Source organism: Haplochromis burtoni, unplaced genomic scaffold, assembly GCF_018398535.1.
Source record: "Haplochromis burtoni strain Fernald_Lab_line unplaced genomic scaffold, NCSU_Asbu1 Contig_470, whole genome shotgun sequence".
NCBI lineage: Eukaryota > Metazoa > Chordata > Actinopteri > Cichliformes > Cichlidae > Haplochromis > Haplochromis burtoni.
This window is the reverse complement of record NW_024582831.1, coordinates 198,545-214,746: the sequence shown is the minus strand read 5'-3', so window position 1 is coordinate 214,746 and position 16,202 is coordinate 198,545. Positions and strand designations below refer to the sequence as shown.

Here is a 16,202-nt window from a genome sequence, read left to right as displayed (position 1 = left end):
GCTTTACAGTCAGTTATATCAGGGGGCTGTGTGCCAGACTGTTTCTTGGCCCAGAGCAGGAACTTTCTGGAATCTCTGCCTGGCAACCTCACAAAGACAACAACAAGAGTGCCAGCCATATGTAGCAGAGCTTGGAAGATTGTTTTTGAGGCGGAGATCACATCGTCTTCAAACAAAATGCTGGGATCTTCAAAACACCCAAAACAGCTGGGAGTGCACTGCCATCAAATTTGTAATCTGCAGCTTTAAACGTCAATATTCAGTTGAGTGGTCACAAATCATTTTTAAGACGCAACACAAATGTGCAGTATTTGCCATCAATTGCATTTCCCCAAGTAATTTGATGTTATATTTATTACTGCGTGTTTTATTAATTGTTCTGCACTAGCCTCTGTAGAAAGATAACTGCTATAACAATAAACTTAAAAAATATGTATCAATAGAAACGTGGATGGTAGATTTTCTTGAGCATAATATTTTAATAGACTCTCTTCAAAAATAACAATTCTTTAAAATCTCTTCAAAGTTTTGTTGAAGCATGCTAGAAATTAAAACTTTTTTGAGAAACTACCACAACACAAAGATGTGTGTAAAACTCCATTTACAGTACAACACAAACCACATCTGGCCAATGTAGAAAGACAAGGTACAGGCCCTGCTGCTGAGTGAAAAAGAGGGTAAGTATCAGAGTGTCTGTGTACTGCTATATTATTGGGTCCTTGTCATCCAGGTCATAGTTGACCTGAGTTAAAGGCAACTCAAACTCACACAGAAGGCTTCTTCATTTTCCTTCAGATCAGGAGTCCCAGGTATTTAACCACAAGTGCAGTTTCCATAGGCTGCTGGTGGTTTATAAAGGGAGTAAAGTGTAGTTTAAGGTCCCAAGTATGTGCACACTTGAGCCAGTTGAGGGGTGTTTACCCACTGCAGTCGTGCTCTAGTCCAGACCTCCAAAATCCCAACTGTGTGTCTCTGGAAGTGGATGACATAGGCATCTGCCAAGTGCAATATTCCAGGAACAGGAGAGGTGTGAAAAAAAGAAAACCCTTCAAAGATCAAGACCACATTCTTTGTACACCGTCCCCATCAACAACAGAGCTCTCTGCACATAGATGGCATGTAGTGCTACACCAGTCTAGCAGGGGAAGCACTGCAAACAAGCTACCTCTGCTGGACTGAATAATGCGTACTGTTGTGTGGACTCTTTAGTCTTTTGGTAATTTCCAATTGTAAATGGTACAGAATAGGATTAATGGTTTAGAAAACAAATATTGCTCCAGACACTCAACTAGCCAAATGTCAACAACCTTGAGCTTTGCTGAAACGACCAGCAGAACATGGAACATAAGAGCGATCAATGTTGAAAATGAGTGTAGAGATCTCATTAAAAATAAAAGCTAAAATTTATTTAAAAGGGTATCTTAATCCACTACTAACAGTGAAGGAGACATTCGTGATCAATTGATGGTATATTATATAAAGTTGAAGGCTGTCTTATGCTGAAACCAGGACCCTAAAGTAAAAGTTAAGAATGAGGCTGACAGGGTGCTGGTATGTCAAAGAAAAGCACACACACATGTACTCCCAGACATCTGAAGAAGAGAGAGGAGGGGGGGCTGAGGAAGGAGGGTACACGTGTGGACTCTTTCATGTCTCAGAGGGAGAATGACGGAGAGTGCTTCTCCTCACCCTTCCAATCTTTCTGTCTCCATCTTTTCTGCTGCCTCATCTTCTCCTCGCCTCCCTTTTCCACATTCTTCTATTTTCTCCCCCCCCCCCTCCAGCTTCTTGCGTCTCTCTCATTTCCTTGTTTTCCCTTCATCTAACCCCCTCCTTTCCATCAGCTTACTCCCCTCATCTCTCTCTACCTTTGTCTCTTCCTCCTCTCACCTGCCACAACCCTATTTTCTTCATCCGATCGCTCTCTCTTTTTCTAATCCCTCTTTTTTTCCTGCCGTGATAAGGAGTGTGAGAACAGCTGCCACGGGCTGGGCCCCAAATAAAAATTGAAGAGACAGACCGAGAATACACAAACAAGTAAATATAAGCAAGGACACATGCAAATACAGAAACGGCAAATAACAGAATGAACATAACTTGAGTACAATTGATTTTTCACGCATTGAAATTGGCTGCACCATCTGCAGCTGCGAACGAGCACCATTTAGGAAACTCCAGCCCCGTATTCAGTAAGTGAAAATAAAATAAACAATAAAAGGTGAATCAAATGGACCATTACGGCAAGGCTGGGATGGTCAATTTGGTAAAGTAAATCCGTTGGGCATCTTTCTTTGCCTTTAGACAATCAATTCTGATGGCAAAAGAGCCAAACGGGACAGGCAAAAAAAAAAAAAAAAAAAAAAAAAAAAAAAAAAAAAGGAAACTCCAGCCTTATGAAATATGAGAGAAAGGTTTAGTTAAACTCGATCTACATTTTTCCCCCGATTTATTGCTGGCTGGATTATGTTCAGAGGAAATGTTTATCTTTATCTGCTACAACGGTGCAAAGGCTGGGTTTCATAGCTTGAGTCCCATCTAAACTTGACTGCCACTATATTAATCACCTGGCAGCACTTCAGTGCACTGGGTATCGGTCAAAATGACGTACTGAGAATCAGAATGAAAAAGAAAGGTGATTTAAGTGAGTCTGAATATGGCCGGTTGTCTGAGACAGGCTGATCTGAGTATTTCAGAAAGTGCTGGGATTTTCCCACACAACCGTCTGTAGGGTTTAGGAAGCCAAAGAAAATCTGCAGCAACTGTGTGATGCTATCATGTCAATATGGACCAAAATCTGTGAAGAATGTTTCCAGCACTTTGTTGATATCACAAAGAATTAAGGCAGTTCTGAAGTCTAAAATGAGGTCCAACCCAGTACTGGGTGTACGTAATAAAGTGTGCGTTGAACGTTTAGATTTAGCCAAGAAAAGCACTTTAAACTTTTGAGAAAACCTATGGTTTCAGTTATAAGTTGGTTATCAGGTTCATTCACTCATTTGTGGAGTCTTGAGTATTGAGCCAGTTTCTGCACAGAACTGCGAGTGCATAAAGTTTTAAAATACTGGTATTCTGATACAAGACTTTTGAGTCATTAAAAAATACTTTAAGGGATACTTAAATTACTGGAGTGAAGAAATGATAAGTTACCATTGTGTGTGTCTCATAATCAATTTTGGATGGACCAAAAGACAAGTTTAATTCAAAGCACTGAAAGTCCCTGAGAAGGCAACTCCAGGAAAATAACCCAAAGAGTAAAGGTAACTTTGAAAATAATTAAGGGCAAATAAACTCACAACAGACACAGGAGAGATGAACAGGAGAAGATCTGATAAAAGCTTCAGGGTGGGTAGGACTATTTATAAACAAGTAACTGATAACTGAAGGTGAAAACAATCTAGACATGGAGAATACAGACAGGAAGCAAACCTGAGGCAGGAAACAAAGTAAAACCGGAAACAACCGAAGGAAAGAAAACAAGAAAACACAAAGGGGCTGAGGCATGACCAAAGAATCGGGCGGGACACTGAGGGAATTAAAAACAAATTCAAATTAAAATGGGAACCCACACCATCAGTACACATGTACCAAAACTCCACAGAAGTGATAAAGATCAAAGCAGAAGTGAGAAACTCAAATATCAAAAGCCTCAAAGACCAAGAACACAAACTACAGAACCAACACAAGACAATAAAGACACCATGTAGCATGTGATCCCACTGCGACAATACCAGTAATCCTGGGACGGCATTTGTCTCCACAGTCTGTCTTTACTTAAGTGTTGTCTGCAACCCTAAAGTCTCTTGACTGTGTCATGCTGGACTGTGACTATAGTCTTGACAAAATCCACAGACAGACACATAAACACAAGCCAAAGTACTCAAAACTACCTGGTAGTGGTAGTAACAAGTGTCTCCAGGACCATATGTTGCCATGATAACACCACACACACACACACACACACACACGCACACACGCACACACAAGGTGAAAACAATTTCAGCCACGACAGAGTGGCACCTGTTAGAGCAGGTGTCTCTCAGACCACATTTTGCCATGATTACACACAAACACGCACCCACACAGACTTACACAGTGGAAAGAAAACCAGCTATGTCATTAGGAGGTACTAATACATTAAAAATGGCAATAAACAAAAGGGCTTTTAGTAAAACAAAGCCAATGTATTTAATGGCAGGCTGATAACCAAGCAGTCTGATATTTAGAACATTTTATTGATCCCAAGGGGAAAGATAAAGCTAACAAAACAGTTTTGTGTTTCTCACTCCCAGGACTTCATCAGCACTGAATATCAAATATTAGTATCAAGACAAGACCTATATCAGCCTGCTCTATCCTTTTGCTCCTGATACCTGGTGACTTTATTCAGTAATCTGAGGTCACACCACATAAAACTTTATACCCAAACCTTCACATTAAATTCAACAACTCAAAATGTCTGGCGCTTATAGAAACTGAAGTAAAAATAAAAAACCCAAAAAACCCCAAACTTCCTTAAAATCTGTCCAGAAACATATTAACACCTCCCAAAGCAGTACGGCACCTTTAGTAGTAGCTCCAGGTCCTATAAGCATCTCCAGGACCATGTGTTGCCATGATAACCACACTCAGATGCACATTCACAATCCAAAACATTTTTCAGCCACAACAGTGTCGCTGTCAGTCAAAAAATCCAACATATCTAGGGCACGACTGCTGTTGACCCCTTGAAAGGAGAACGATTGAAAGCAAAATTTATATAAAAGGTCGTTTTTGACTCCAAACTGTGTCAGAATTTGGACCCCTTTTTATTCTGGACTCCATTTATTCGTGGCTATTATCTGAAGCACATTATGATTTGGCTCTCAAATTACCCATTCATACGCTGATGGCTGCAAGCTCTCGTGAAAGTCACTGCAGGAAATGCTGGGAACAGTGTGGGGGTACTTTGGGATGGGGGCACACAGAGCCAACCATCAAACTGGGAATTTTCCAAAGAGCAGTCAAATGGTTTCTGTAGTTTATCACAGTGGGTCACACTTGCTTTGTTACACTGTAATGTGAAGAAGAAAAAAGTCCACAAAGGAGCTGCTGGTTTACTGAAAATGGATCTCAGCTAGAGTCCTGTGAAGTTATAACAAGAAATTAGGAGTGAAATTGCAGAAAGTTTGTGCAAGAAATCCTGTTTTTCTGGCTAAATCATAAAAAGATGTTTTGTGTTATGGATTTACTTTAAATTAGATTTCACTTTAAAAACAAAACCAGACAATGCATGACAATAAAAAATCCACTGTATTGTCTCCTCGCATCCATCAGTGCAGACACACGTGCATCCAATCCAGATGAATACGCTCAGATCAAAACCCAAATTAACACTGACTCCAGTTACACACATGCAATTCTAATTATTTGCTTCACACATCAAAGGACACACAAAACCTTCCTTCATCTGCATCTTTCTTCGCAACTATTTCTCACTTTGTCTCCCTCCTAATGTGTCTTGTTTCCTATATTTTTCCTCAATGCCCATCTGATTTCCTACATGCTGCATTTGCTGTTTTTCTTCTTTGTTTGACTCCACTCCATCTCTGTTTGCGCTCTTCAGGGCAGAGAGCTCCAGATCTAATCCTTTTGTCCATGCTTAAAAAATAAAAATCATTCTCTTCTTCCTCCTTCCCTCCCTTTTGTTCTTTGGGCTGTTGCCTCAGTCCTTCTATTTCGAGTATGCTGGTAATGAAGAGTGAGGAGTGGATGTGAACAGGGGAGTGAGGGAGGATGGACGCAGAGATATAGAGAGGTAATCAAAGAAAGAGGGGGAGTCAGACTGAGTCAGATGGAGAGGGATGGCAGAAAGATCAACAGTTTAACTTTGCAGGAGCAGATAAAAGGCCCTGATTCTACCTGTCAGTAGAAAAGTGCAGTTTAGAAACATACGTAAACTCACAAAGCACACATCCAGCTCTTAATATAAGTATCGAGCACTGATGTGTGTGCAAAACTCAATACTGTGCCCTGAATATTGGTGAAATAGATAGTTTCAGGGGCGTAATTTCCAGGGGGGTTAGGGGGGTTATGACCCCCCAAATAATCAGATCAAACCAAAATAACCCACCCAATAAAATTATGAATTATCTTGCATAAATAGGTGTTGATTTTCTTTACTCATTACCAATCTCTCTGTTTGCCACACTGCTACTCGTCTCTTCCTGTATCCATCTTTAGACTTCGGTAACTGTGCAGCAGCAGAAAAAAAATGTTAATATTGTAGTAGAAAAGCGTTTGGGTTTTTAAAGCCACCCCCGATGATAATTGTGCAGGGGTTGAATTTTTTTCTATAACTCTAGTTGGGGTTCATTTTTTCCTACAGAAACTCCCACAAGCACAATTTTAAGCCTGTTATTCACTTAGCAAACTTAGTATTCATGTAATTTCACCCTGAATTACACCCCTCGCTAACCAAGCTAGCCAGCACCAGCAGCTACACCCTCCAAATTCAATCCTGATGCCGTAGCCTACACACACATATTGTTTTAGCATGCTACAAGACTGAGATCTTATTGAACGTATTGGACAATTGAAATAAACTGTATATAAAAGATAGACAAAAAAATAACAACATTAATATGGGAGTAAGTTCAATTTGAATTCTTTCTAACGGTCAGCAGGGGGACATGTAATTGCAAAATTCCCATACTCCACGACCTCAGTACTAACTTTTCTGAGGATTTTATGGTAACAAATGTTAGTTTCAAGTCTTTCTGGTTAATGTATGATGTTTGTTTTAGTCAAAAAGGATAAAGTAACATTTTCTTGGGCAGGTCTAACTCCATGCGGTGTGATTAACGACTACATTATGAGCATCCGGTGACCCTCGGAATCGTGGTCACATCCATCTCGCTTATGATGTCCTTGACAAAGCTAATATGACAATGACCAAAATACTCAATGCTTCAACAAACCAACATCATGGTGGTTATGTGCATCTTTCATATACAGTCTGTGCAATTCTGAAACAACAACACGGTGCTGCATGTCTCTTGCTTTCTAAATCTCACACATAGGCCAATATTTTATACAAGACAGTAAAACAGATTAACATGTATGTGTTGCTGCCCACTGCTTTATTATCATTATTACAGAAATCTGCGCTGTGCTGACATCACTGTGTATTACGCATGTGTGATGTGTAAGGTAACTGAAGAGAGACAAAAAGTATGAGAAGATAAACAGAAACACTGGAAGAACAGATTTGTTCTCATCCACATCCAACTGAGAGGCAACCAAAACCTTCCCACAATCCTCTGCTTTGGCCAAGGGTTGGTTGCTATGGTGACATCGAACCTCACAGCCTCAACAGTCCAGGAATATTTTTTAAGAAGACGTCTTTGTTTCACTTATTTATTTTTTACATTTTGCAATTTACTTCCCGTTCGTTCCGTCTTCACATTTACTCCCCTGTCAGTTTGAATCGCTGTGAATCTGTTTTTTAACTACCCATCTCTGAATCTCTCCATCTTAACCCCCTAACACCTACTCTTTAAACTAAACTGTAGTGCGTTTTCCTTCCTCTGCTCCTCTTTCTCTCTCTGACACACAAACAGAAATGCAGCAGGCAGACAAACATGCTGTCTGTCTCCAAATCCTATTTCACAGTTTGTCTATGAAACGGGCTGTTTAATTTCCCTCCTCTCAGCAGAATGTGGCATGGAGCATTACAATGAATGGATGTGCTGCTCATTATCTCTCTCTCTCTCACACACACACACACACACACACACACACACACACACACACACACACTCACACACACACACACACACACACACACACACACACACAAAAATGGAAAAATACTCACACAGGCGCACATTCACGGATGAGTAAATGCAAACACGTGCATGCATGGATGTGTCTGGATGCAACACGCTAACATATACCCACAGAGGGCTCGCTCTCCCTCTCTGTTTGGTCTGAACCAGTGGTGTCGCCAGAAACATTTCCAGAGTCCAGATGGGGCCACTGAAAATGTGAAGTCGGTTCACCACAAACCAAAAGACATAAACTTTAGGCGTAGTTAAAAAGAAACATCCGCACACACCTGTTTCTCTCCGCTGGGCCTTTTGTGTGACAGCAGCAGTTCCACGGCACCCACCACCTCCTTCCTGATGGCGTACAGCAGGGCGTCGCCCGTGTGGATGCCGTGGTCGAGCAGGAGCTCCATGATCTCCAGGTTCTCGTTCTCGATGGCGATGAGGAGAGCACTGCGGCCCAGCGGGTCCAGACAGTTCACATCCATGTTGTAGTACACCTCTGCTTCGCGAAGGGCATGTTTCACTCCCGCATAGTCACCTACAGGAAGAGGATAGTTGAAGTGTGCAGGTGGCTAACCATGCTTCATCAAAAATTTCACTTTCTCACCCAAATTATTCTTTATGTGTCTACTGATGTGAAAGTCTGTAAAATACAAATCTGTCAGGGAGCTAATGCCAATACAGATATGTGTATGATATATATGCTTATTCATTTATACTTAAATATATATATTTATACACACAAACTCCTCGAAGAAGGGCCCACGCAGGTTTGTGATGAAATAAATGCCATCAAACTACATTTAAAATGCGGATATGAATAAAATATGTATAACAAAATATTTTTTTAATAAAGCAGGGTAAGGTATCCTGAGAAAGGGCTAGTTACTGTGCAACTTACTATTGTTGTTTGTTGAAAAGCACTGTACATGTGTGTATGACTAGTATCTAATGTATAATGATCTTTTTAAAAGCAGGGGTGTCAAACATAAGGCCTGGGAGCCAGAATTGGCCTTGCAAAGACACTTTGGAAAATGTGAAGGAGTGTAAAGATTTTCAACTTTTAACTGTGTTTTCAGGAGTTGAAGAACAAAACAAAAACAAAAATCATTATAAATACAGAATAGTCTGGATGATGGAGCTACATGAACTACTGTAATATTACACATTTATTATGTATCCTGTACTTTTTGTTACATTAAGACATCTCAGGGATTAAATATTTAGCTAAATATCTTTATGCTAGAAAATGGAGTTTCATTTGGCCCACGATGTAAACTTATTTAAGGTTGTCTTCATTTTTGTGTTTGAAATATGATGATGAACTTGATTTAAACTTAATGCTACGTTGCTGTATAAGCTGCATGCAGGACTCTTGTGAAAACCTTTCCTGTGTTTCTTACAACTGGTTGCAGGAAAGTGACATATTTAGAAAGCATAGTCAGGTCGGCAAGTGTTTGGAAAATGACACTTTTTGCTCTGCATGAGCATCTCCCAGTGCTGTGTTTACTTCCTTAAGGTGCTCTGGTAGGCCTCTACTCCAGCTGCTTTCAGTTGGTACTTTTCTGTGGGTCTCTCTGCCTTCAGATTTGACTTTAGAGTAAAATGCTCTGTAAGGTTGTGATCAGGTGACTGAACTCGTTTCTTTGCTTTGAGAAACTCTTGGGTTGCTTTTGCAGTAGACTTCACGCTATGAAGCTGTGTCCGATTAGTCAATGAATTTCTGGTTGCAGCATCTTGTTCAAGGACGTTTGCTGCAGCACACGTTGCAGAGACACCTGTGTACTGACACACTGACTGAGCAGCTGCTCAGCTATCAGAAAGTATACAGGGAGTGCAGAATTATTAGGCAAGTTGTATTTTTGAGGAATAATTTTATTATTGAACAACAACCATGTTCTCAATGAACCCAAAAAACTCATTAATATCAAAGCTGAATGTTTTTGGAAGTAGTTTTTAGTTTGTTTTTAGTTTTAGCTATTTTAGGGGGATATCTGTGTGTGCAGGTGACTATTACTGTGCATAATTATTAGGCAACTTAACAAAAAACAAATATATACCCATTTCAATTATTGATTTTTACCAGTGAAACCAATATAACATCTCCACATTCACAAATATACATTTCTGACATTCAAAAACAAAACAAAAACAAATCAGCGACCAATATAGCCACCTTTCTTTGCAAGGACACTCAAAAGCCTGCCATCCATGGATTCTGTCAGTGTTTTGATCTGTTCACCATCAACATTGCGTGCAGCAGCAACCACAGCCTCCCAGACACTGTTCAGAGAGGTGTACTGTTGTCCCTCCTTGTAAATCTCACATTTGATGATGGACCACAGGTTCTCAATGGGGTTCAGATCAGGTGAACAAGGAGGCCATGTCATTAGTTTTTCTTCTTTTATACCCTTTCTTGCCAGCCACGCTGTGGAGTACTTGGACGCGTGTGATGGAGCATTGTCCTGCATGAAAATCAGGTTTTTCTTGAAGGATGCAGACTTCTTCCTGTACCACTGCTTGAAGAAGGTGTCTTCCAGAAGCTGCCAGTAGGACTGGGAGTTGAGCTTGACTCCATCCTCAACCCGAAAAGGCCCCACAAGCTCATCTTTGATGATACCAGCCCAAACCAGTACTCCACCTCCACCTTGCTGGCGTCTGAGTCGGACTGGAGCTCTCTGCCCTTTACCAATCCAGCCACAGGCCCATCAAGACTCTCATTTCATCAGTCCATAAAACCTTAGAAAAACCAGTCTTGAGATATTTCTTGGCCCAGTCTTGACGTTTCAGCTTGTGTGTCTTGTTCAGTGGTGGTCGTCTTTCAGCCTTTCTTACCTTGGCCATGTCTCTGAGTATTGCACACCTTGTGCTTTTGGGCACTCCAGTGATGTTGCAGCTCTGAAATATGGCCAAACTGGTGGCAAGTGGCATCTTGGCAGCTGCACGCTTGACTTTTCTCAGTTCATGGGCAGTTATTTTGTGCCTTGGTTTTTCCACACGCTTCTTGCGACCCTGTTGACTATTTTGAATGAAACGCTTGATTGTTCGATGATCACGCTTCAGAAGCTTTGCAATTTTGAGATTGCTGCATCCCTCTGCAAGATATCTCACTATTTTTGACTTTTCTGAGCCTGTCAAGTCCTTCTTTTGACCCATTTTGCCAAAGGAAAGGACGTTGCCTAATAATTATGCACACCTGATATAGGGTGTTGATGTCATTAGACCACACCCCTTCTCATTACAGAGATGCACATCACCTAATATGCTTAATTGGTAGTAGGCTTTTGAGCCTATACAGCTTGGAGTAAGACAACATGCATGAAGAGGATGATGTGGACAAAATACTCATTTGCCTAATAATTCTGCACTCCCTGTAAACTCAGCATCATTTAACGGGTGAGTGGATCAGTAGAATGCATTTATGGAGGCAACTATGCGGCTAAAAAAAAGAAGATGGCTGTGCAAGGCTGTGTGTGCATTTACCTTTCTCTACAGCTGTGAGGTAGGCCCGCTCCTCAGCAGACAGCTCCACCTCAGCACGGACAATCTGAAGTGGGATGCGGTCACGGTACGGCGAATATGTCGCCTAAACCACAAAAACAGAGGACGCCAACATGAGGCAAACTGCATGTAAGTAGCGACATGAACAAAAAACAAAAAACATATGAGCCAGCTATGTTATTGAACTAATGCACATGCAAAATAAATTTTCACCAAAGTTGCACCCGTGTAGTGGTGGGTACACAGTTGTTTTGCCAAAATACAGCCATCATGGCCATACATTTAGTTTTTTAATAATTTATTTAAAACTGTTCTTTTTCCCAGAGTGGTCTAACTGTACAGCTTTAATGACTTTAAACAAAAACAAGACCTGGGTGTACAACTTATAACTTATTTTGAATTCAGAGTCAACAGTATACATACAGGCTCAAATATATACATACCATTATATACCATTTATATCTGGCACAACTTGCATAATTTTGGCTGGATATTTGACAGCTCTCGGTGGTCAAATGTAAGACTTGGTGGAGTTTGAAGCATAGTTAATTCGTTTTTAACAGAGTTGAAATCGAACCTTAATATTAGCCTGCTTTATCCACTCTAAACCCACTTCAGGTGTGTGAGGTGAACTTGAAGAATTAGGAGACAGCACTCCTCCTCCATCATTTTATCCACTTTACTACCAGTGGCAAAAAACAGCCCCAGAGCATGACGCTACAATCACCATGCTCGCCAGCTGATGTAGTGGTCTTAGGTCTGAAAGCCTAATTATTACTTCTCCAAACAAACCTCTTGTCTTTGTTGCCAAATAGCTCGATCAGCTGACCATAAACCTTTCCTGCAGATGGCATTTGGCTTGACTATGTGGGCAGCTGCAAATTTCAGTCGAGCCTTGAGCAAAGGATTTAAAGCTGGCTTCACTGTGGACAGTGACCCTGGTGTTCCAGCAGTTTCCAGTTCATGCCAGGCTTAAGCTCTGGTATTTCCTGGGTTGATTCTTAGCATCCTAGCCAATTTGCTCTCAACTGAGAGTGACAGTTTGGGTCTAAGCAAAGTGGTGAAACATCCAAATTGCTTGTTTCATGCAACTGTTTGAACTGATGATCTTGGAATCAGCAGTCGTTTTAAGCTCTTAGTTTTTTGGACATTCCCAGTGTTCTGATGTTTACTCAATCCAATGACCACTGTCAAACAAACATTTTATATGTGTAACGAGAAACTACCAGCTGTAGTCAAATGTATACTTTCCACCCTCTGTTGACAAAAACAGCATTCATAAAAATTTCAAATGTGTGTAAAAATTTGTGTTTTTTTTTTAAGTCATTAAAGATGTTTGCAGTACAATTATTATTATTATTATTATTATTATTATTATTATTATTATTAAGAATAGTTCACAGAAATCAGTAAAGGCATCAAACTAATATGAAATTCATTCTTACGATGAGCAGATTTAAAATGACAACAACTTTAACTTTATTGTTAATTAATTGATTTTTTGTTTATGTTATTCGGAAACTATACGAAAAACATTAACATTGAAATTTGTGTTGATAATGTATATCTAGAAAGGGTTAATACCATAAAATTTCTTGGTGTAATCATTGATCAGGCCTGTTGGAAATCACACATCACTTATGTGAGGGGAAAGTTAGCTCGGGGCATTGCTGTCGTGGGGAAAGCAAAACAATTTCTGGATAGGAAAACATTGTATGTGTTATATTGTGCTTTACTATTACCATACGTGAGTTATTGTGTAGAGGTTTGGGGAAATACATATAAAAGTAATATTCAGACTATAATCATAATGCAGAAAAGGGCTATTAGACTAATAAATCAGGAGGGGTATAGGGCTCACACAAACACACTTTTTATTAAGACGGTGAAGTTTAAAACAGTGCAAATAATATATAAGGCAAGGAAAGGGATGTTACAAATCCAAATAAGTAAGTGGTTCTTAGAAAGAGAAGGGAGGTATAATTGTAGAGGGAAGTGGAAATTAAAATTGCAAAGAGTAAGAACAACATTGAAAAGGATGTCTATTTCAATAGCGGGAGTTAAATTCTGGAATGAGTTACAAGAAGAAATAAAGGTTAGTAGTGATACTAACCAGTTTAAAATAAAACTCAAAAAATAAATTTTAAATAAGTATAAGAATGAAGAAAAGGCAATTAATGAAATGAAATGAAAGCAATATTAGGAAATCTTCTGTCTCTCTTGGCCACTTAAAGGGATCAGAAGCAGTTCTCAGGATGACTGGAAAATGAAACTACCATTAGATAGTTTTTTTTTTTTTTAATACTTCAGTGTATTTTAATGTGTTTTTCTTAGGGCAATGTGCTAAAAATTATTTCTGTCTTTAAGATACAGTTCATTTACCATCATCAATCAACAAGATGCAAGCACACTGAAACTCTCCAAGTGAAGCCTTTTCACTCAGGTATCTTCTCCACACACCACTGTAAACCCAGCAGAGTGATGGAGAGGCTGAAACACCAACGTGTCTGCTTTGTGCAATTCAGAACTTCTAACTTTGTGGAGATGAACAAGTTCCAATTACGAGAATGAGGTTAATTTTACAAATCAGCACATCTTGTAAGTTGGTTTCAGGATCAAGAACGAGACTGTGTTTGACTCACCTTTTTGTAGTACAACTGCGTCATGGGATTCATCTGGCCAGTCTGGAAAAAGGAAGAGAGAGCTGTGTTACTACCACGAGTGGAGCAAAAACAGTGTGAGGTGAAAGACAGGCGTGTGGACGGCTGCACAGGTTTGGTCCAGTTATCATTACGGTCAACAGCTGAAGCCACAAGAGCGGTTGCGAAAGAAAACTCACAGAGGTTAATCGAATAACGTGCAACCCCGAGCTCAGGATTGCGGACACCTGAAGTCTGCTTAAAACCAGACTCGTCAGTTTATGGACATTTTCCACTTGAGGACTTTTGCTTCTGGCCACGGAGAGAGCTTAAGCATTATCGAGGAAGAGCTTTTACTACTGCTGCAATCGTAGCGCACAATGCTCCATGAGTCATATTGTTCACACTGACACAGCACATATGCTTTTTATGAGGATCATTTTATTTCTGTGCCATTTTCACTCAATGGTGTTATCATTAAAGGAGAACCATCACCTCATAACTTCAGGTTTTATGTAAAAATATTCAGGCTTTATATTTTCTGCAGGGAAGTAATCTCGTGAACAGCTGTTTCTAAATCTCAGGTACAATCCACACAAGAAACGCTAAAGATAATTCTGCCACTCCACCAACAAAAAACTGAAAAAGGATTTACTCCATGCTCATTTACTCAATACACGTTTCAGATCATCAAACAAATTTAGCATAAGGCAAAGATAACCGAGAAAAAAGCAGCATTTTTTTAAATGCCCCCGCCATTTCAGGCTGGGAAAAGTTTGCAAACCGTTGCCGTATAATTTCTAAATAAAGAATGTCAAAATGCTGCAATCAATAAGTAAGTATGCACCAATGAGTGCAACTCACCTCTGACACGACTCTTTGCAATAAGGGACTCGACCCAATCAACTGCAGACATTTTTACATAAAAAGCAAGCATGCCAAATGCCGATGTAAGTTTATTATTATTTGTATGGGAATTTTTTGAATTTCTGTTTTAAATCTATGAGGTTTGCAGCACTACACTGAATTTGCACTTCTGTGTATTTAGATGGACAGACAGCGAATTTTGTCTATTTATAACCGTTGACTGCTTTATTCTTACAGACTTAATATAATTGCCAGGTTGACCCCATTCGAATCGTAACATAACAGCATGCTGACTAGTCTCTCTTTACCACTATCTTGTTGCGCTAAAGCTACTTTGAAGAAGGCAAAAGTGTGACTGGTTGCAGACCTGGTTCCGGTCTTAGAAGGAGCCACTTCAAAAGGAAATGAGATCACAAATTCACTGCACACAGTTACAGCAATAACTGTACTCTTTCTTTGGTCTCCAACCACGAAATGCTATAATTGTAGCATTGAGCAGGTTCATTCTCAGTGACATCATGTGGAGCAAAGAGTAGAAAAAAAGAGCCTGAGAGCTTTTCGCTCATAGGGACTCCTTCCATATATAGAAATACAATATGAAGATTCATTGTAGTAACAACACATGTATGACAGAAAGTAAGGAAAAACATAACAGGTAACCAACACCGATGTTTTTACAGAAACCATTAAGTAATTCTACTGGATTTACAGTCACTGTGGAAGACTTTAAAAGCAGCAATGAAGACCTAATATCTTCAAATCTACTTATGGCTTCAGCTAATTCTACCTGATACTTAAAGAGAAGCTGACACAATGAGCGACTGATGAACGAGTGGACAGCTGGAGCAGTGCAGAGTAGCGAATCCACATACATTCAGCACAATACACAGCATGCAGGATAAGCCTCCAGTATTAGTGTCTCCAGACTCATTAATACATGTAATCCCCATGAACCACTGACTCCTAGAGAATGTTTAGAAGCTCTTCAAATTTGCACATCTGTGTGTGTGATTGTGTATGTTACAAATCACATAGACACTGCACAGTAATTACCCCACAGTTGTTTACTTTAACAGTAAGCATTGAGGATGTTTTCCTACACTGTGTGGCATCCGCCTTTAGGTCAGGAGATGCACACCCCTACAGTACAGCCAGGGCTAATCTAAAGAAGGGCATCAAAAAAGCCAAACACCATTACAAAAAGAAGGTAGAAGAACACTTCTCCAACTCCAACCCCCGACGCATGTGGCAAGGACTCCAGACCATTACAGACTACAGGACCACCAAACCCTCCCCCGCATCCTCTGATGTCTCCTTCCTCAACGAGCTCAAAAACTTTTATGCTCGTTTTGAGCGAGGGAACCCCACAACCACAACCAAAGCAGAC

At 40.1% G+C, this 16,202-nt stretch overlaps 1 protein-coding gene across 1 annotated transcript in view; it reads right to left on the bottom strand.

Annotated features, from left to right (window-relative positions):
* Positions 1-16,202, bottom strand: part of LOC102303630 (short transient receptor potential channel 5) — a 224,732-nt gene that overhangs the window by 106,574 nt on the left and 101,956 nt on the right. Inside the window, exons 2-4 of the mRNA XM_005946022.3 lie at positions 13,952-13,993; positions 11,292-11,394; positions 8,096-8,346 (exon numbers count right to left, since the gene is read on the bottom strand). Coding sequence (XP_005946084.1) covers positions 8,096-8,346; positions 11,292-11,394; positions 13,952-13,984 — 387 coding nt within the window. The 5' untranslated portion in view covers positions 13,985-13,993. The remainder of the gene's footprint in view (positions 1-8,095; positions 8,347-11,291; positions 11,395-13,951; positions 13,994-16,202) is intronic.